Source organism: Apaloderma vittatum, unplaced genomic scaffold, assembly GCF_000703405.1.
Source record: "Apaloderma vittatum isolate BGI_N311 unplaced genomic scaffold, ASM70340v1 scaffold8185, whole genome shotgun sequence".
Classification (NCBI taxonomy): domain Eukaryota; kingdom Metazoa; phylum Chordata; class Aves; order Trogoniformes; family Trogonidae; genus Apaloderma; species Apaloderma vittatum.
The window spans coordinates 61,993-82,906 of record NW_009715414.1 but is presented as its reverse complement, the minus strand read 5'-3'; the positions used below and the strand labels follow the sequence as shown (position 1 = coordinate 82,906).

General features: G+C 42.7%; 1 protein-coding gene across 1 annotated transcript in view; it reads right to left on the bottom strand.

Annotated features, from left to right (window-relative positions):
- Positions 1 to 20,914, bottom strand: part of EVL (Enah/Vasp-like) — a 127,683-nt gene that overhangs the window by 69,912 nt on the left and 36,857 nt on the right. Inside the window, exon 2 of the mRNA XM_009869131.1 lies at positions 4,680 to 4,848. Within this exon, the coding sequence (XP_009867433.1) occupies positions 4,680 to 4,848 (169 nt within the window). The remainder of the gene's footprint in view (positions 1 to 4,679; positions 4,849 to 20,914) is intronic.

Here is a 20,914-nt window from a genome sequence, read left to right as displayed (position 1 = left end):
TGTTGTTAAGAATGAGTGCACATGGGTATCCAGTACAGATAGGGTGGAGGCTCTGCAAGGCACATGACGATAACTAAGTAAGTGCTTCAGAGCAATAATTAATATAAAGAAGGTCTCCTTGTTTGGAGCATGAGTTATTTTGTGGGGTTTTTTACAGGTGTTCTTAAGGGATCTTTAGTCTGAAGCTTCATGCCAGTAAGACAACATCTGCCATGCTGAGCAGACCAAGAATCCATCTTTTACTCTTCAGTTGTAGTTTGTAATAGCTGAATTGGAGAAACTTACTGAAAATCTTGCAGAAATATGTAATAGATTTGTCCATAACAAAAAGTTCTTCCTATAATTATTCACCTAGATTTTGTCTTAAAAGCTGAAACATGACATTTTACGTGCCTATTTTTTTCTTTTCCAATGCCTTTTAGCATTTTCTATTCTGAAACAAAGTAGTCTTGTTACCGATATAAATATCTGTGTTGTTCTGAATGCACTTAAATTCTGGATGTCAAGATCTTGTACAGCAAGGTGTTTCACAGACCAGTTGTGCATAGTATTAATATGTTTACACCTTTCAAAATTCCCATCACTACAATGTTAGAAAATTAATTGCTTCATTTCTACCTAATACTCTTCTCCTCCTTTCATCTTGGTTCCAGGTGCAGGATTTCTGGCACAGGGAGGGAATTTGGGGACCTATGAACAAAGCTCAAAACCAAGAAGCCCTTCCCTTCGACTACAGTCTGCTCTAAAGTGCCTGCAGCGATTATGGTGATGTTCGACAGGGCTCACAGGAATGGGGCTGGAAGGGATCAAGGGGGCCTCAGGACCACATCTGAGGTGTAACCACAACCGAGATCACAGGAAGATCTCCCAACACAAGTCTTACCACCCATGCTCTTGTTTACTAAACCAGAACAAGACCTTTGCTTGTTTCTCCAGACTATGAAATGGTTCAGAAGTTGTTTGTCAGCAGCTTGGGGTCTCTCTCTCCCCATGGGGAGCAGTCTTATGATTCTTACGGGAGGATGCAGCGTTGCAGCTAAAAACTGCTACAGCTGAGGCCAGATTCTTTTTTTTATGTAAGCAGGCCCAAACCTGACCAACTTCTAGCAAGTTAGAGCGGTGATTAATTGGTTCTTTATTTTTCAAAAAATATGGTTTATTTTATATCCCAAGAATGCTGTCCCCATTTCAGTTTTGGCCTAGGCTCAAATGTAAAATGTCCCACCTTCCCCAAGGCTCTGCTTTTACGTTCGCTTCTTAGCCACATCAGTACACCAAACCCTCAGGAGATATGATTCACTTTTCTCTTGCACCCTCCTCCCTGCCTATTTGTTCAGCACATGCCTTTTGGTGATGAGATCATGGTGAGCTGAAATCACTTGTTGTAAAATCATAATTTTAGGCCCTCCCTTGATCAAGACTTTGAACTGGGGAGCTACTGCTTGTCTGCTAAGCCACAAAGATGGACCACTTGCATGTTTTTAGCTTTGTGAATGTCTTGCATGGTGACTGGAGCTAATGCATGTCACCTTTACAACAGGCGAGGTTACAATGACAGCTGGCAAGTCACAAAGCAGCGGCAAACTGTTTGCTTGGGACTGTTGGGCTGCAAGCAAACGAAGCCTGCGAGGAAGAATCAAGGCTCATGATGCCAAGCGATTGTAATTCAGATCTGGCCTTAACTTCAAACCAGTTCTGCCCTCTGTGGCTACTTCAAAGCTTAAAAATTCTGCTTCCGGTTTTCTGAAGATTACTGCTCGCGCTGACCTGAGCATATGCAAACGTGCATGTCTGCGCAGAGCAGAAAGTAGAATTCGTGTTCCACAGGTGTGTAACCCAGCGCTGCTGCTGCGGCACGTGAACACGCGATGAGCACGTTCCCCAGACACACAAGGAGAAGAAGAGGTCAAGCAGCCACTTCCCAGTAGTGAGAACAACGCTCAAGTTCTACCACGCTAAAATCTGCATTTCTGTGCGGTAAAATTTTTTGACACTCTCAGCTAGAGAAGAAGATTAGCACAGATAAGGTAAGCGCAACGAGAAGACGTTATCACAAACTCTCTCCCCTCCCCTCCCCCCTCAAAAAAGGGGTAGAAAACAGAAAGGCAGCTAAACAAAGAGAAGAAAAGGAGTCTACAGAAGAAGATACATGAAAAAAAGAGGATGAAAAGTGAAGACAGAGATTACTAGAGATGTATTATCATAGAGTGGCCTAGGCTGGAAGGGACCTTAGAGATCGTTTTAATCCAACCTCCCTGTCATGGGCAGGGACACCTCTCAACTAGACCAGGCAACACACGGGGACTGAACGGGGATCGAACCCACGACCTTGGTGTTATCAACACCATGCTCTGACTGAACTAACTGGCCCCCGGGAAACATTAAAGGCAGGCAGGGTGAAGTCATGAAGATTACTCTAGTCTTCACCCTGCCAAACAGCATGTAATAAAACTTAAAATTGTTCCTCCATGGTATTGTTGCGTTATATATTTTGGACTGGTTTTTCAACTCTTGGAAATGCATGTAGCTTCATTAGATTCATTATATGCCAACTCACATAGCAGCTGAAGATCGGTCCTTTCAGAAAAATATGGATTTCCTGGCAAAGCAACAGCTTTTACTAAAACCTCACTTTCAGTGTGATTTAGCACAACCTGAGAACAAGCATGAAATGGCTTGTAGAGAGAATTATTTTAACTGAAATTCATTCTTGTTCTCGTTAAATGCAAATACTTTGCAAGCCTAGCAAGCTTATGATTCCATGTGGGACTCATATAAAATATATTAAATTCTGAATCTTGAGACTTTCAGAATTTTTCCTTTAATACCACTATGCTATGCTGTCTTCAATTTACTTTATTCATAATAATGTCTTTTTGTAACCATATTTAAGGTCAATACTTTCTTTTAAACAGTTCTAAGTGACTAAGGTAGCCTGTACTTTTTTTTAGTCTTTAAATTCTAGAAGAATATATTTTGTTTCCTTCTGAACTGATTTTTTTTAGAAGGCATGCACCCTCTACATAGGCAGGAACATTTATAAGCAAATAGACCACTACACTTAATGCAAAATGTGTTTAAAGTACATATCAAGATTTGATAAATACATATTTAATATATCCTACTCCTGAAATTGTATACTCTGATCAAGACAGACCTCTAGTACCTAGTGCGCCTTATATATATACACAGACTTTATGATTTCTGCTTGTTCTACACCAGCTATTCAGACCCATCTTAGATTGTAGTCACATGAAAATCATTTACATTCACCTGCTGGCTGTGTAAAGTAAACAGCTAGCATGGCCTTTTACAAAGCTTTCACAGCTGATTAAGAAGCCAGCATATTTCATTTATATTTTGAAGCACTTTCTTTTTTTGAAATGGAACTACATTAATATATTGCCTTTGCTCTACTGAGAAGGATAAAAGCAGTGGCAGAAGACACAGCAGATGTTTCAAAAATGCACTACAAGGAGATGAAAACCAATGTGCTCAACCCCCTCACCTATTTCAGTTCTTCTTTTCCTCTTTCAGAATGACTGCATACAGACAGTCACTAACACTGGCAGTAGGCAACCTGGCTAACTTTTCCAGTTGGCCCAAGCATCATTACAGCTGAGGGACTGTATCTGCACGTCCACAAGCAGATTGGTCAATTCAACATTTATGGCAGCTGAGAGGTGGTGACACCCTCCCTGGCGCCTGCTCTGCAGCTTGGCTTGGCTTAGTTGGCATGGCTTGCCCTGCCCATCTCACGCTGGCAGCAGCGCTCATCACACCTTCCCAGGAGGCAATGCCACTCTGAACCAAGAGGAAACCAATTGCCCGCTTTTTTCTGAGTCTTCTGCCAGTCTGAGGCTTCTAGGTGAGCACGGGAGGTGGGCAGTCCAGGCAGGCTGTGCTGCCACCACCGTACCACCCCCACACCAATGTACAGAGGGAGTCCTCGACTATGAAATTTCAGCTCTAAAATGCAAATGGTGCTATGGTATAGCACCACTACTCCACCTGAGTGCATTTTTAAAGTTTAAGGTCCAAACATGGCATTTATTTAAGGAGCTTCTGATGGCAAACACTGCCCAGGACACCCGTGATTCACGCTGCCTAGAGCCACGCTTTGGTGGCAGAGGAGGGGCCTGATGCCAGTTCCAATAATCTACATCCCATATAACTCCTTTAAATACCCAAGGAGGTCCTGCAGACTTAGGCTCAGATCACAGTGTGCACTTAGGATTTTAAAATGTATTACAAGGATCTAACCACTTTTCACAGCTATGTAACAGTCACACTTTGTGAGACAGCAATGCAGAACAATTCATTTTGGGTTTTGGGCTTTTTTATGTAGTACTAAAACCAAGGAAAATTAAGTTAGGGGGAGCTGAGAGCAAAACCTGCAGAATGAAACAAGATTCATTTCACAAGCAAAAATGGAGGAGGGAAAATAACATTAAAATCTCCTTGGCATCTACTAAAAGTTCTATTTGCACACAAGCGGTAATAATTTATGATAGATTCTGTGTATAAAAAATTATACAAAATGTGAACGAAAGAAGTAAACAGACTTGTAGGCACCTTGCAGGGAGCAGGAAATGTTGCTAGACTGCATTAAGTATAGAACTGACGGTATCGAACAAGATCAAAGGTTAATTTACAGGAAACTCAGTACAGTTACTCACTTGTTGATCTTGCAGTTTAACTCCAACTACCCTGAAGGTATTTGTGGCCGTGTTGTGGTATATGTTGATTCTGCTGAATCCCTGCTGTCCAGGTTTGATTGGCACCCATTTCTTACTGGTATCGTCATAGACCATAACTGAAGCCCGGGCTTGGCAAATACTCTGTTCACTGGAGAGCAAAAAACAACAAAATCAGGAAAAAACCTTGTGAATTTGCTGGGTACTATTGAAAACAACTAAAGGAAAACAAAACAACAGAAATTATCAGAACTACTTAAAACATATGTTTTATGAAAGAGCTGTTAAACCTTTGAATGCAACCTGCCTGTTAAATCAAATCATGCACGTATGTGTTCATAGACAAAAAACTCCAATGTGCCACAGTTTTGAACTGATAATCTATTTTATATAAAAATATTAGGCCCTGAGGAATAACGTGTTTCATATAAACGTTATAAAAATCATTCAACAGCATGAACTCGCCATTTATTTTCCACACCTATTGGCAAGTGAAGCCTTTCACGTTTGCATCAAAACTTACCAATATTTTACAGCTTACTGACAAAATAAACGTCACATCCATAGCTGAGCTACACTTTTAAAACTGGAAGCAAGCAGACCTTGAACCAAAAGCCACATTAGGTAAACTAAAGAAATCAATTACGTTAATCCAGCTGACGCCTAATACTCAGACCCACTGACGCACTTAGAAGTTCCAGAATATACAGGGCAAAACACACAGGAATTCTGTTTTCCTTCATCCTAGTCACAAAGAAAGTGCGAAAGAGATAGCCACAAATGTTAGCATTTCAGTGTTAAAGCAAATAGTCATTATTTTGTATAACATTAACATAGAAATATTTTTGTCCTGTAGGTTCCCAGAAATTCATCAGTTCTTTATATCTTGCTTGCATATTCATGACTAATATACATATACTACATTTGTGCTAAAACACACCTTTCATGTGCAAGAAATGCCACTGCAAAATACTGTTGAGGCGACACGTCAATATGGATTAGGATTTCAGTTCCTGCTTTCCTCACTTCCCAGTCACTCCCCTTACACCAGAGGAAATAAAAGTTCCTTACGTGCAGAAAAAAAAAGAATCCTCCAAATTTTGGAGATGCAAGAACTTCAAATTTAACAGAGACATCCATTGAGCAAATAGAATACATAAAACTGTTTGGATTTATGGCCTGCAAAGGTCCTAAATTAATGACCATCCCATTAACCTTACACCTATATGTATTTACACATACCTTCCTTCCTTGGCCCAAGACACATTAAACAATTTCTGGCAAAGCAATATCAAGCAATATGCTGCTCCACACACAATTCCTTTTTTTCCTTCTCTTGCATACATTCCTTTGCTTTGTTTTTGCCGCAGTAACACCTCACTTGCACACAAATACATAAGAAGCTTTGGGATGCTGCTAAACCATATCCCTGCACTGCCCTGGTGCCAGATTACACCACCTGTAAATTATACCAACTGCTGCAAACCCAAGCCCACCCCACCCCATTGCTGTCAGCTGTGGCTGGATGGTGTCCACCCGCTTCTGCTACCAGGTGTCTCATGCCACCTCTGGCTCCAGAGCTGGGGGAGCATAAGCTGGCCAGGGCCACAGCAAGCCCCTGCCCAGAGACCCTGCAGGCTCCTGGAAAACGTTGTCCCTGGGAAAGTCACACTGAGCCAGCGTGACACCAGGTCCTTCTCCTCAGGCCCTGCCAGCCACTGCAAGCCTTGCTTCAATAAAGTGAGCAAGGCTATGCTCAGCAGAGCAAGGCTAGGACCCAGTGTTGTCACCACTTCAGATGAATTTTGGAAGCCATGGGCTCCTTTAACTAGTCAAAATTAATTAAATTATCCTTACTTAAAACAAAGAGAACATACTTAACCTTACAGACCTGAGTTCCTTACTGTGCATTAATCGTAATGCCACATCCAGATTCCAGTGCACAGCACCTTTGCCTTCAGACTTTGCTGCCAAGGAAAACTGTAGCAGAGAACCCCTCTACAGCCCCATGATTGAAATATGAATGTAGTCCTCAGGAGCAATATTTAATGCCTGGCAACCAATTGTTACTGTAACATAAAGCAGCACCTCAAGCTCAGTCCCTGCTCTCCCTGCAGTCAATGGAAGTTTTTCATCATTCATTTAAATAGAAACAGGATTAAGCCTGTTATCTGGCCTCCAGTGAAATAACAGAAAGGAACATAAAACAAGTACAGCACAAGGGGAATCCTTTCCTGCAAAGTACTTCATCAATCTTTCAAAATCTAAAATGCCCCCAGGGACCCATTGCTAGCTTGCTCTCTCACTCTAAATGAAGGTGTAACTCCTCAAGCCTGAAGACTCTCCTACTTGTCCCACCCACAAAAAGCCCAACTCTCCCACAGCTGCTTTTAAACACAGTCCAGTATTTTAGTCACACTACTGTGCATAGTCACACACTTTCTCCATGAGAAGAATCTGGCAAATATTTATACACAAAGTTATGTGGGCAACAGGAGAGGTGCCTGGGGACTGGACAGAAGTAAATGTCACTCCAGTCTTCAAAAGGGGCAAGAAGAGGACCCAGGAAACTACAGACCGGTCAGCCTCACCTCCATCCCTGGAAAGGTGATGGAACAACTTATCCGCACCACTGTCTCTAAGGATATCAAGGATATGAGGGTCATTAGGAAAAGTCAACACAGTTTTACAAAGCAGAAGTCATGTTTGACCAATGTGATGGCTTTTTATGAAGACACAACCAGGTGGATAGGTGATGGCAGTGCAGTGGACGTGGTTTATATGGATTTCAGTAAATCATTTGACACCATCTCTCACAGCATCCTCGTAGCTAAACTGAGGAAGTGTGGTCTGGATGATCAGGTAGTGAGGTGGGTTGTGAACTGGTTGATGGGAAGAAGTCAGAGAGTTGTGGTCAGTGGGACAGAGTCTAGTTGGAGGACTGTATCTAGTGGTCAGGAGTCAGTACTGGGATCAGTATTATTGAATATATGCCTCAACAACCTGGATGAGGGAACAGAGAGCACTGTCAGCAAGTTTGCTGATGACACAAAACTGGGAGGAGTGGCTGACCCACCAGAAGGCTGTGCTGCCGTTCAGCGAGACCTAGATAGGCTGGAGGGCTGGGCGGGGAGAAAATTTATGTAATACATAATGTAGAGTCTTGCACCTGGGAAAGAACAACCCTAACGCTGGCTTGGCCCAACACCTGGGCTGTGTGGCACGCTTGAGTTGGCTACACAGGTTTGCTGCATCCTGCTCGCTTTGTTAGCTACAGTGTCAGCAGCATTTCCAGCCTCAAGTGAGTCACATCAAGCTTAAAAGTCTCAGTTAAGGTACAGGGACTACTCAATTTGGGGAGAGTAGTTGGGAAAAGTGGCACAGCTGCACTTGGAGACAGTGCTGCAATGAAGGTGGTTTCATCCAGGAATGTTTCTTCTCTTCCATCCGTGCAGAACTTGAAAAATGCAGTCCTTCCTTCCTGGCTTTTAGTACATTTATGACTACCAAGGACTCATAGCGAAAAAAAGAGCCACAAGGAGTGTGGAAAAGATAACATAGGGAGTCTTAGGGAAAATACCTGGGTTTTTTGTGAATTATCACATGAGACTTAATGGGGCTGCTTGACATTACATGGCTGACTGCAATTACATAGGAGGAGGAAACAGGAGGGAACAAAATGACAGAAATGACTGTGGAGGTTGGGAGTGGGTGAAGCATGGATTGGGGAAAAGTCCTTCTGCTTTACTCTGCCTAGCCCAGTGGGTTATTCATATGTGTTTGAGGAAAAAGTTCAAAACTGAACCACAAAGGACCTGGTATAGAGAATAAAGAGGGGAAAGGGAGTAAATTGTTAATGGCTGCAGGCAAGTCTTCGGTACAGAGGCTCTGGAGGGTCTCCAAGGCTTCTTCTGTCCCAGACTGAGAAAAAGACAAGAGGTCAAGCTGAACTGCTCTTTCATTGACCTGTTTTCTCAAAGATACTTACAAGGTATTTTTGTATGAATAAATCTTTCACAGAGTGTGGTACTGAGCCCACCTCTGACCAGTAGCCCCACGCAGAGCCTGCTCAGCAAAGTGTAACAAATGACCACAACTAACCAACCTCAGGGTTAAGCACCTAATTCTGTGGACTCTACTCCAGAAAGCCAACTGGACCAGGAGACTTCCCCTATCCTTTACATTTACACACACAACTGTTTCCTTGGGGCAGAAATTCACTTGGCATAAACTGTGAAAGCTCCCCTGATAGCGATCTAGCTATCGTGCTTTGAATCTATTACACACCTACCTTGTTCCAAGTTGCTCATGATTCTCCCACCTTCAAATAAGCTGTCTTCTCTCACAAACATTTACCTTATTCTTAATTTCTATTTCCTATCCATTTCCCACACACACACTATAAACGATTAACAAATAAAATTATTCTGGACTGACCTAACCATCCTTATCAGTATCAGAAATTGCTAACACTACTTTGCCCAAGGCTTGTCCTACGTGGGAACAAACCACACAGAACACGTGAGATAACTCACAAGCCGTTTCACACATCTCAGTCTACTTGCCCACTGAGCCTGCCTCACAGTTTTGTGGTCAAAATTGTCATGCAAGAAATAGATGCTGATGCCAATTTAAGAAGTTGACAGAATTCTCTCAATGTCAGCTTAAAGAGCTAACATAAAGAAAAAATCCTGTATCTGGAGATGTGTGGTCTGTGTGGTACGTATCTGTGTTAACCTCAAAATTAGTAAGCTACAAGTCACACTCCTGCAGCATTCTAAGTGTATTGCAAACTCTAATGGAATGATTTGCTAAATATTTTAATTGGTTTCACTACCACAAATATAATAATGACTGGGATGCAGGGAAGTGTTTATAGAAAGAGATGGATGGTTCTGTTTGACAACTTGATTTACAGGGGGAAAAAAAAAGAAAAAAAAAGAAAAAATAAAAAGAAAAGGAAAAAAGAAGAAAAAAGAGAGACCCTCTGAATACAAGTCAGTTGGGTCATCTGGGCTCACACAGGTCACATCTGTGGTCTATAGATAGACCATATCTATGATTCTATGATTCTGTATCTGAGATCTGTGCTCATTATAGATAAAGACTGCCAGAATGCAGTGGCTCTCCAGCCTTCCCAGCAGAGATTCACCACCAGCTTTGTTCATGACTCTGTTTCTCAATGGGAGCCTCCTTTCTCCAGCACAATGTCAGTCATGCTTGTGACTCCTTCTGGGACCTCACTTCTTCTACTTCCTTCTGCAACAAAACCTGCAGGACAGTTGGTGTTACCAGCGTTCACCCTACCTCTGTCCCACAGCACTGAAGGACTTAGTTCCTCAGCAATACAGCAAAATCTCATAGTGAAACAACAGCATTTAGCCACTGATCCAAATGAAGGAGAGGGCAAACCCATAGGGACTTTAAATCTAGGCAAGACCTTTCAGTTCTCAGTGACATGCAGGCACCTGAATATCTTCTACCAGACATTTAGAAAAATAGCAGGCACAGTTTCATATATAAAATGGAGGTGCCTCAACCACTATCTGCATTTGCTTTTCTGAGTTTCATTTCCTGGGAGGACCCCTTGAAAAACCAACTCATGGACCCAGTGGTCAGAAGTCCTCAATTTGTACTCACTCTTGCTTGCTTGCCTCCACAGAGAGACCTCCACGACAATGCTGCTCTTGCCCTAGTCAGCCTGAAGTGAAACTCAGTTCCCAGGGTAGCTGCTATTTTTTGGTCTCCTGCTCAGCTTGTGTGTGCAGCCAAAGCCCAGCACCAAAGGTCATCTTTGGTGCTGTGCTTTGGCTGCATTGCCAGCAGATGAGACTGATGCACTGAGCATCTGCTGCGGGTGCCTGGCCATCACCTTTGTCCACTGCTAAAGTCCAGCATCTAAACAATTTATTATTAAATAACTACAAGAAAATAGTACAAATAAAAAGCCCCCTTCATAAGCAGCTCTCAAAGAGATTGATGCTGTTAAATAAAGTCACAGCATACCTGCAAGATAAACACATATTTTACAGATCAGGAAATTGAAATATTGGTACCTACGACATTAACAAGAGTAAGATGAACACTGGTACACCTCCACAAGGAACAGTATTTAAGAGTTACTCTTCTTTCTGCTAGCAATGAGACACTCACTTTGAGTTCTCCCTTATTAGACCGGCATACCCAGTGGGAATTGCCGTGTCCAGTATCTGTTGCAGAGGACACACACTCGCTGCAGACACTCCATCTGGAAATGAAAAAAGAGACGGTGTACAGGACACCCAGGTCTCACACTAAGCCAGGACTCTGGGAGATGAACTGCTAAATCTGGTCCCACGCATGCAATCCTGGCATGACCTCAGAAACTTGCATAACCTTCTGTCACCCCTCAGTGCTCTTGCGCATGGGAGAAGTGAGTAGAAACACAGAAAACAGAGTATGCAAAACAATAATGCAGCAGAAGAGATGTTCCACCTGGGCCTATCAGCCTAAAACAGCTCAGTCCTCAGCACCACCAGCAAAGGTCCACGGAGAGTCCTGTCCTCTTGGTGTCCACCACAGCACTTAAGCAGCACATTTGTCAGTCCAGCGAGATTTAGGGCCAGCAGAGTGGCTGTAGATTGACATCCTTTTTAACTGGCACATCTGCCTAGTTTATGTTGCTGAGATTTTGAAGCTACATTGGTGGAATTAAATTTAACCCATCACTTTTCTGGTAGGTTTTGCAAACCAAAGTGTGCGAATTCAAATGATTCTAAGGGGAACTCCAGTCATCAGTATTTCCACTCAAGATCTTACGAAAAAACGCTTTAAGAAGACAGCTTTGCGAAAAGCACTTCACAGAGGAAATGTAGTGATTGAGAGAAGTGCCATGGCTGACAGGCAGCCAGACCCCCCAGAGTCATGCTGTGCCCCAGGAAACTTTCACTCAGCTTCCACCTGCTCCAAAAAGGTTGGGTCACTGATCTCTCATAATGGAGAAACTTCATTGCTCTGCTTGTGCTTTAATTTGCGCTTTTCTTTCAGAAGTGTGGTTCCATTTCAGATTTTACATACTACCTTGAAGATATACTTTGGGACTTCCTAAAAATAAATACCAAGTAAATGTTTAGGAGTTCCTAAAATTAAATCAAGTAAATGGCCTGAGGAAACACTATGAACTCAATTAGTCAAAAACAGTAAAAAAGCAACTTGACTAGAACAGGTTGCTATTAATGTAAACTATTTCCCCTCACCCTTAAATTACAGAAATAAAACCAAGAAGTAACTAATCTTGTAAAATGCACATTATGCAAATCCCAGAACTGAAGTGAAAATACACGACTGAGGACTCTCATCTACGGGCCAGCCATACCCATATTTCAGGAGAACAACACCTCAAACAAAGGCTTTCAAGGATCATAATCATGACTAATAATCAGGAGAGGCAGAATTGCAAGTGAATATAGGAAATCAACATTAAGGTCTTTCACTAAAGTTGGCCTTGCTTTGTCTTGGTTTCCCTTCAATCCCAGAAGAAATGCAAATAAACCTGTGACAATTCCCCTGGAGCTGACAGAGACAGGATCAGGAAAGGAGGAGGATTGCTTCTTCAAGTCACCCTCTCCCTCACTGCCAGGGGATGCATATTTATGCAGCATTGCCATAAAAGCTTAATTACCATTTTATATAATTATAAATTATCCTATGAGGCTACAGACCTTCTGCATTTATGACAGTACACACTTTCCTTCCCATCCACGCACCTTAACCCTGGTCAACAAGTTCTCTGCCATCCTGCAGGGGCCCCAGATACTTACGTGCCTGCCATCAAGGAAGACCTGGTCAGGTAACCCCGCCGGGGTAGACGCTCAAGCCTGTCACGTGTGCTTAAACCCAAATGGGCTATTTCACCTGACTACTGACCAGAAGACACCTTTGGCGGGGAGACAAACCAGAAGTCTCTATGAAGGCTCATAACCAAAAAACAGGAAAGGGAAGCTCTATCAAGAGAGCAGAAGGGCAGGAAGTAACACTCACTTGTACAACAGGGGCGGGGAAGGGACTTTAAAGAAGAAACGTATTCTTTCCTTCAGCTGGTTTACCAAATGAAAGTCCAAACAATACAGATTAAGATTAGATGCACTGCCTTTCCCTCATTGGCGGCACAGATATTAAAAATATTTCACTTGTTTTCTCAAGGCACAGGTTCACTGTCCAAGAAAAAGCAAAAGCAAAAGCAAACAAAGCTCAGACCGAGAAAAAAAATTGTTAATATTAATTTGTGGCATGGGTGTTTTCATGGTGCAGAGCTAAACCCAGGGGACCCAGCAGTGCCAGGGGCCCCCATCCCACCTTGTTGCCATCCTGCCATTGCCTACGGCTGGCTGGGGGCCAGCTCCAGCCCAAAACTTGAACTAGCACGGCACAAGGTCCAGGCTACTGCACTCTGACACTCCTCTGCCATGGGAATGCAGTTTTTGGATGGGAGCTGCCTTACACTCAGCTCTGGGGTCCAGCCAGAGCAAAGGGTGGAGTTTTTTGAGCTGTTCTCCAGCCCTGTTGTCCTGCCCAGGGCACCACCATAAATACAAGAGCTAAAAAATGCATTTTCACAGAAGGAGGTAATCAATCAAGTAGCTTACAGAAGGACATGGGAGAAATCTCTAACACTGAAAAAAGAAGACAAAATTTGCCCCAAGGGGTATGTAAGCAGTGTGTGCCCTCCCTCCATCATCAGCAGCTGGGAGAGGCTCCCTTTTGGCCCCCAGCCAGCTGGTACCCGGAGACTGCAAAACTGGGACTTGGTCACCTCTGCCTTGTGTGCCTGCCTGCCCCGGGCTGTGCCTCTCTCACACAGCGTGCAAGGTCTGGCTTGCAGTTACAGCTGCAGAGACCACAGCCGTAAGCAGGTTTTTGATGGGCTCCCTCTCAGAGGTGACAGGTCCTTGAGACAGATGATGCTTCTTTTCTGTCCATCCCTTGGTTTAGCAAACTTGTACACATGGATATAAACATCCTGCAAACACTGTCTAGTCTTTCCAGCTTTGTCTCAGGGTGTGGGTGCATTATGACATGAGGAGATTAACAGCAGAGGGAGAACTAACGCCAGAAAAACAGGGCTGGGAGAACTGGATGGACCCTGCCACAGTCTGGTTGCAAGTAGAGAAAGCTCAAGTTTCACAGGAAAGTATCTTCAGAGGGGTTTTGTTAGTGTGCTCACGAGTTCTCTTAAGATGTCTAAATACATCACCTGTTGTCTGTGATTACACAGACAGCGCAAATACAAAATGCAAACAGCTGCAGAACAAACCCACTGGATTTTCAGAAATCTCAGCCACCTCTCCCTAGCTCAGCCAACACGAGCATTCCCAGCCTGACAACATTACACCCTTTACCTGAATAGCACTTTTTTGCACACATTGCTTCAAAAACTACTTCTCCCATGGCATTGCTTGAGGCATGCCACGATGTATCCCAGGAAGACAGTGCAGGATCAGCACGCAGAACGGGGGTGGAGGGTTCGCACTCACTTGTGTGTCACTGCAGCATTTTGCTGAGCCACTTTGTGCCCACCCAGGTATTACACAAACCAGGAACGGATGCATTACTTAATCTGAACCCAGTTCCCTAAAGTCCAATGCAAAGGAACTCTCTCTGTCTTGTAAACCATTGTACAGAATTGTATCTTTTTCATCTACTTTATCCCTTCTTCCCATCTACTTTATCCCTTCTTCCCATCTGCCTGAACTCGACTGGGAGCAGCCACAGCCACTCAGCTTCTGAAGACCTAGTGGAAACACAGCAAGGACCCATGATTCTACCACAAAGGCAGCACGTGGCATCCCATGCACACGAGCTTTCTCTGGGAGCCAGCACTGAAGTCCCCACTAGTGAGAGCAAAACCTGCAGAGCCTTGAGGAGACCAGTCCTCAGGACATCACTCAATCCCTCACTTCCTTGCAGTGGTTTCAGAGCACAACATACATGAGAATAACCTTAGATCCCTGATTAATACAGCAAGAAGAGAGGAGTGTAAGAAACAGGCTGAATTTGGCAAGGCACACCAGCTACATAAAGTGTGGTTTCTGTTGGGGAGCAAGGGCCACAAATGCCTCTACAAATGACGTACAAATGACCTGAGGAGAGGATCAGAGAGCTTTTCGCATGCATTGGTTTTCCTGTTATAAAAGATTGCTTTCATTGCCCAACTAAAAGACCTGCAGAAACCATTAGTGAAATGGCATCTAGTGTGACACCTTGAGTATCAAGATTTGGTTGATCTCACGCTTGCTACTGCATCGCCTGTTCAGGTGTAGCTTCTGATTCCTCTGCAGTTAATCTCTGTATGACTGAATGGTTTCAGTTTTCAACTGACAGGGAAAGCTTAAGACCCAACAAGAAAAAATGTATTTAAGTAACGCTTTTTCTGTTGCAGCTTTTATGTGTCTTTTTTCTCTGTTTAACGAAACATTTATCACTCCTCTGGGTTTTCAGTTTGGCTGCATGTTCCTGATACTACACCCTTCTGCTTTGAGATTTGGGTGGATTTAGTGCACTACCTTGTTTCATTCAAAAACTCCTGCTTTCCATAAATGTAAAATTTAATTCTATTTGGAATCAAGTGGCAGTTCCTCTGTATCACTCATGCACTACTTAGACTATTATTGCAGAGATTGTCTGTGTAAACAGTACTTTACTTCATTTATTAGAAAAGAAGGACATAATCTGACAAATGCATCTCCAAATAACTATGTGCTCAAATCATTAAGTTCCCAGATCAGCCGTAGTCTCCACTGTTCAAGGCAGAGGGATGCAAGAAGGTGGAGTTAGAAAAGATCTGAGCAGCCTTTTATTTCTCTGATTTCACGTGGCTGGCATAGAAACAGTGACTGATTTGGGGGGAAGGAGACAGCACTTAGTTGTCAGAATAGTTTTCCTGCTAAAACATGCAGATGTGATTCTTCCTACGCACAAGTATCAGCTACAATAATATCAGCTAGAATAATCTTGTTTTAAAGAATTGGTTCTCCCAGACAGAAATACCTTCAAGCCCACCTGAAAAGTCCCAGCCTCCCCTCAGCTCCTGCTCGCCCTGTGCACTTCCAAAGCACAGCAAAGAGCAGGTCCCTCCTGACACATCCAATGTCACGTCGGGAAGCGGTGACAGTGAGGGGCACAAAGCCCAGCGCTGCCTCTCAGTGCCCCTGTCATAAGCCAAATTAATTTCATCAAGCACTACATCCCAGCAGACGTGCCTTTAATCACTCCTTTGCATTGCTAAAATGCCTTCGTGGCCCTGGACTAGAAAGGCAGCACTTAGAAGGAAACAGCACTCTGGGACAAATGACGAATAAGACCCAGTAGCCGATTTCTATCCAGTCCTCACAAAGGACCATATGCTGGATAAACAGATTATTTCAGTCATGTGTTGAGATCTGTGTGAGGAGATCAGGATTCCTGAACACAGAAGCGAGGCTTTAGTTGTAATTATGTGAATATTCCCAGAGGTTTCCGAGCAGCACATCTGCTGGCCACGTCCTAGGCTTTCATGTTCCAAAGACATCCAAGTACTGTATTCACCTTCTTTGGGAGAGCTTCATTATCAGATGAGAAATTATTTGTATAAAACAATAATGTTACATATTTTCAGTCCTTAGAGCTACAGACTGGATGCAGTAAAAAAGTGAGTGTCTCAGCCTCTAAATGACTCATGTTCGAACAGAAAACCCAGATAATTTTAAAGAATGAAATGACGCACTGTAGAATGTGCTGTGTATACTCTAAAAATACTACTACAATCCTCATATCTAAGAGCTATTTGAAGGCAGACATGATTAAAACATTTTTTCTTACTAAGCACATATTTCACGCATTCCAAATAACTTTTTATATATGTATATCTCTTGGTTTTAATTCAGTGTTACTCCCAAAAGGCATCATAAAATATCGCATTAAATTAAAAATTTGCATATGTCAATGTCTTTTAATGACCTCATGATTAGGAAATCTGAAAGTTCACCCTGAAACTGCACACTGAAATTTCATCAGCTACAAGACAATTGTATGAATATATGCACAAATGCTAAGTAACAGCATATAAAATATGCAGTTATATATTCAGATCTGCAAAACTAATTTCACAGCTGTTAATAGTCTTTGAATACACAACATTTCTGCATACACTCAGATTTGCAACTGCTAAAACATGCTGATGAGACAAAAAAAATACCGTGTCCTCAGAAGGTTTAACCCTATATGTTAATACATGCTACTACTCTCTCAGATCTCTTTTTTTTTTTTTCATGTTCTTCTCTCATTTTAAAGGAGCAGGGGAGATACTGGAGAGTAGACTATACCTATTTGGTATTACAAGAGTTAAAAATGTGTAATGAGGTAAGGTGCCACTTTGACAGCAAAACAATTGTTCCTGCACCGAGCATATTTTATAAAATAGAGTCTTCTCGAGACTATTAATTTAGGATGCAATCCCATCCTTACTGAGATCCAAGGATTTTTTGCCATGAACTTAAAAGAGACAAGATTTAACCCTTGGTTAAATAAAGATACAGCAGGAAAATATAGCATATCTTTTAGAAGACCTGAAATATGCATGATTTGGGGAACTCTGATGTTTCCTGCTGGGAAGCCGCTGACTCTCAATCCATGCAGTTCTCTTTCCTAGAATGATTTCATCTCCATCCTCTCATTTTGCAGAGGGAACTGTCCGGACTCACCTGCTTTCACTGGGACTGTCTATTTTGGCTAATGCAAGTGGCTTAGGTATTGCCTTAAGGAAATAGCTGTACTGCAAAGAATTAACTCTGTGGCTGCCCTCAGTTGTCCTCTCTATAAACTGTGATGATCCATGGGCAGTAAGCCCAGAGCCCACGTCAAGCAGCACAGAACAAGTTATAGACCATATGGAGAGAAATAAACTGCCACTTCATACACAGGATATCTATAATGCTTCTTTGCTTGAGTCAGCTAATTGCACGTCCGCAAATCAGAGCATTTATAACAAAGGAAGCATTATGATATCATAGGGAATTTATTTAATATAATCAAAGTTTGCCAGAAAAAGTTCCCCTGAAGGTATGAAAGTACTTAAGAGTCCTGAGTGCCGGGGACATTTTACAGTCCTTATTAAACAAATGTTTCCATGTTGTTTCATGGCAGCCAGTGGTGCAAAAGCCCATGTCTTCTAAGCCTCCATGTCCGCAATCTCACTGCAGCCACCAGCACCAGCATCTCCCCACTGCAGGCAGAAGACTCCTCTGTGCCCACAGTACCCAGACCTGCTCCAGCAGCACTCAGGTTCCTGCTCCCATCAGTAGCCTCGCACAGGGGTTATCTCCTGTCCTTTCCAGAAGCTGAGAGTTACAAAGTATAGGCTTTCAAACACTCTTCTATACTCCACATTTTAAGAGGTGTACTTAGCTTTTCCACATAACTTTTTAGATGTTAAAGCAAATCAATGACCTTGATCTAAAGAGCCATTAGCAATGGTCAATATAAACTCACTTGGGGTATCAGCTGAAAAGCATTGTCAGATTTATGTTACCAAGCCTATGTTAACCCCCCAACATTGCTCCACAGCAGATGTGTTTTCACTTTCAGCTTGCATTTTCCCTTAGACTTTAGTAAACAGATTATCACGAGTGGTTTCAGCAGCTGTAGGCAGTGGGCATTTGAACTACAAATATTATTAGCTCCTAGTTTATGGGGAAGTCAGATAAATCTGAGGTTCAAATTTGAAACAAGAAATACCAAGTTTAACACAGTCTCAAAGAGAGATCAGGAGCATTTTGCTCAAAACTAGCACCTACTCATTTCTAGGACTAACCTGTGTTATCTAATGCTATCCACCACCAAGTAGCGTAATTCTAACATCACATTTTACTGAGCAGGTAAAATACTTGCATCATGAGACCCCTCTACAGTGTGTTGTGGGCACTGTAACCCAGTGGAACTACTTTTATCCTAAATCTTTGAGAAGCACATCAATGGGTGAGGTACAGCCTAGTAGGTGGGAAGATAAGGAAAGTTTTTCTGACGTAAGGGATGCTAGAGTGAAGAGAAGGCACATAAAAAGCTTAAGAGATTGGAGGGGAAGAAGCTGACAAAAAATATTTAGAAATGACACTTAACCATATTTTTATTATTTGCAGTTTTCTAAAGACACGTGCCTTCCTGATGTTCAGGTTGCCAGACTGAGAACACTTGATATGCACAGAGAAAGCACTTTTTGAGACAGCAACACCATCCCTTAAAAGTCAGGGCTCAGAGCACAATAGTAAAGCAAAGGGTGTGCCATGCAGGATGGCTGCAAAAGCTGGGAACCCTACTGCTCAGGAAAGAAAGATGTGGTAGGATAACATTTACTGAGGTTATAGGAGGACTAGAGACTAGGTTAATGCTGAGATGAAGAGTGCTTGGCCTTGTTTCTACACTTGTTTCTGGTATTTGTGCTTCTCAGAACAGGAGAGGTTGGAAATAATAGTTGGCTTACGGACACAGGGAGACTTCAACCTGCAGAAGGATCCCTGAAAGTAAAATGGGTATGGTCAGCAGTTTGTCACACCAACTCACCGCACCTTCCACAGCCATGTAACACACTGTGGAGAGGACACACAGGGAAGCTCTTTCCTGTAACAACAGTAGAGCATCCATATTTCTTCCATTTCTTTCATGTCTTACAGCAGATAAACAGCAGCTTTTAAAATAATCCTTCAAAACACTTCATGGGATGCTCAGCTAGTTTCGCGTGACATGATACTGGCTCCATCCTTGCTGAAGTAGGTGGAAAAAAACCCATAAGCAATTTCAGCTGTAGCACAAACTTATCTTTTGTGTCATTGGTCAGGCAGTAAAACAAGGGAAATGGTGCTGGACAACCAGAGCATCGTCTTAAATCCAATGTCTACCCTGATGATGATGGGCAATGAATATTTGCAGATATGCTTCAGATAGGAAGAATAACAAATTACACCTGGGCATAAACAACAGTCTGTACAACTGATAGCATAGTACATATTTAGATTAAGTATCTTCATTCGGATAAAAGGGAAACATGGAAGGTCTGATCATTTCGAGCTTTCCACGATGGAAAAGGTAAATCCCTCTTGAAGGTGGGCAGAAACCAGCACCAGATGTAAATAAACTGTACTCAAAAATCTGTACATTAACATACTGTAATCAGTGGGGGGAGGCTCCCCCTAAATTTCACAAGAAGAATAATTTTCAGATTATTTTAGTAAAAATAAACACAAGGAGAGCAACTGAATAGAGATATGCAGTAAGCAAATCCTTTGTCCAGAATCACTGACAGTACTTAACAAAACAAAAATTACCCTGGCAGCCCCTTCCTTTCCTCCTCCTTCCATTATTTCTTGGCCGAGATTTGTGCCAAAACTGAAACAGGATCCCTGAACACATTTGTGTACCAGACTAGTTCTCATGCAGTGTTGGAGATTTTGCAAGATGACTATATATTTTTCTAAATCAAAGGTGCATGACACCAAATGCACAAGACACGGATACACATAACACCAAAGAGGAAAGGGAATGGTAGAAATATTTTTGCTTTGCCACAAGTCATACCCTTTTTCCCCTGGCAACCTTCCTTATGTCTTCCAAAATGAAGTTCTTGACTTTGACATGTCCATGGTGACATTCCCATCATACAGAGACACCACACAACACCACGTCTCAGCAGTTCTGTGCCTGCTGAATGGCCAGTGACACAAGACATGCAGGTTGGCAGCAAGTGGCTGGTCAAGCAGACCATGTGCTGCCTTTATCTCAGGAAGGGGCTCCACTCTGAATTGCTCTCCTCTCCACCCACTTGCTGAGTCTTACAAACTAGTGACATGACTTTTATTCTTCTGTCAAACTAGGCTGACACTTGTGAGTCTGCTGGTCAGCAATCGGGAAGGTGGTAGAGAGAAGGAAAAGAATGGGACAGACAGAAAGATGAAACAACTGCTTAGGCCTTATTTCCTTAGGTAAGTACACTAAAGAGAGGTTGGTAGTGAAGGCCCCCCAAAGAGACACTGCTCCCCTCCACCAGTGCCCTCACCAGCTCCTCCATCGGCAGCCATCAACCACCAAAGCCTCTGCAATAGCATGCACAGCCTCTCTTAAAATCAGCTTCATGCTATTGCCAAATACAGTATTGTTTCACCACTGATGTTTATATGTAACCATATCCGGGGCTAAACTTCTAGTAAAAGCAC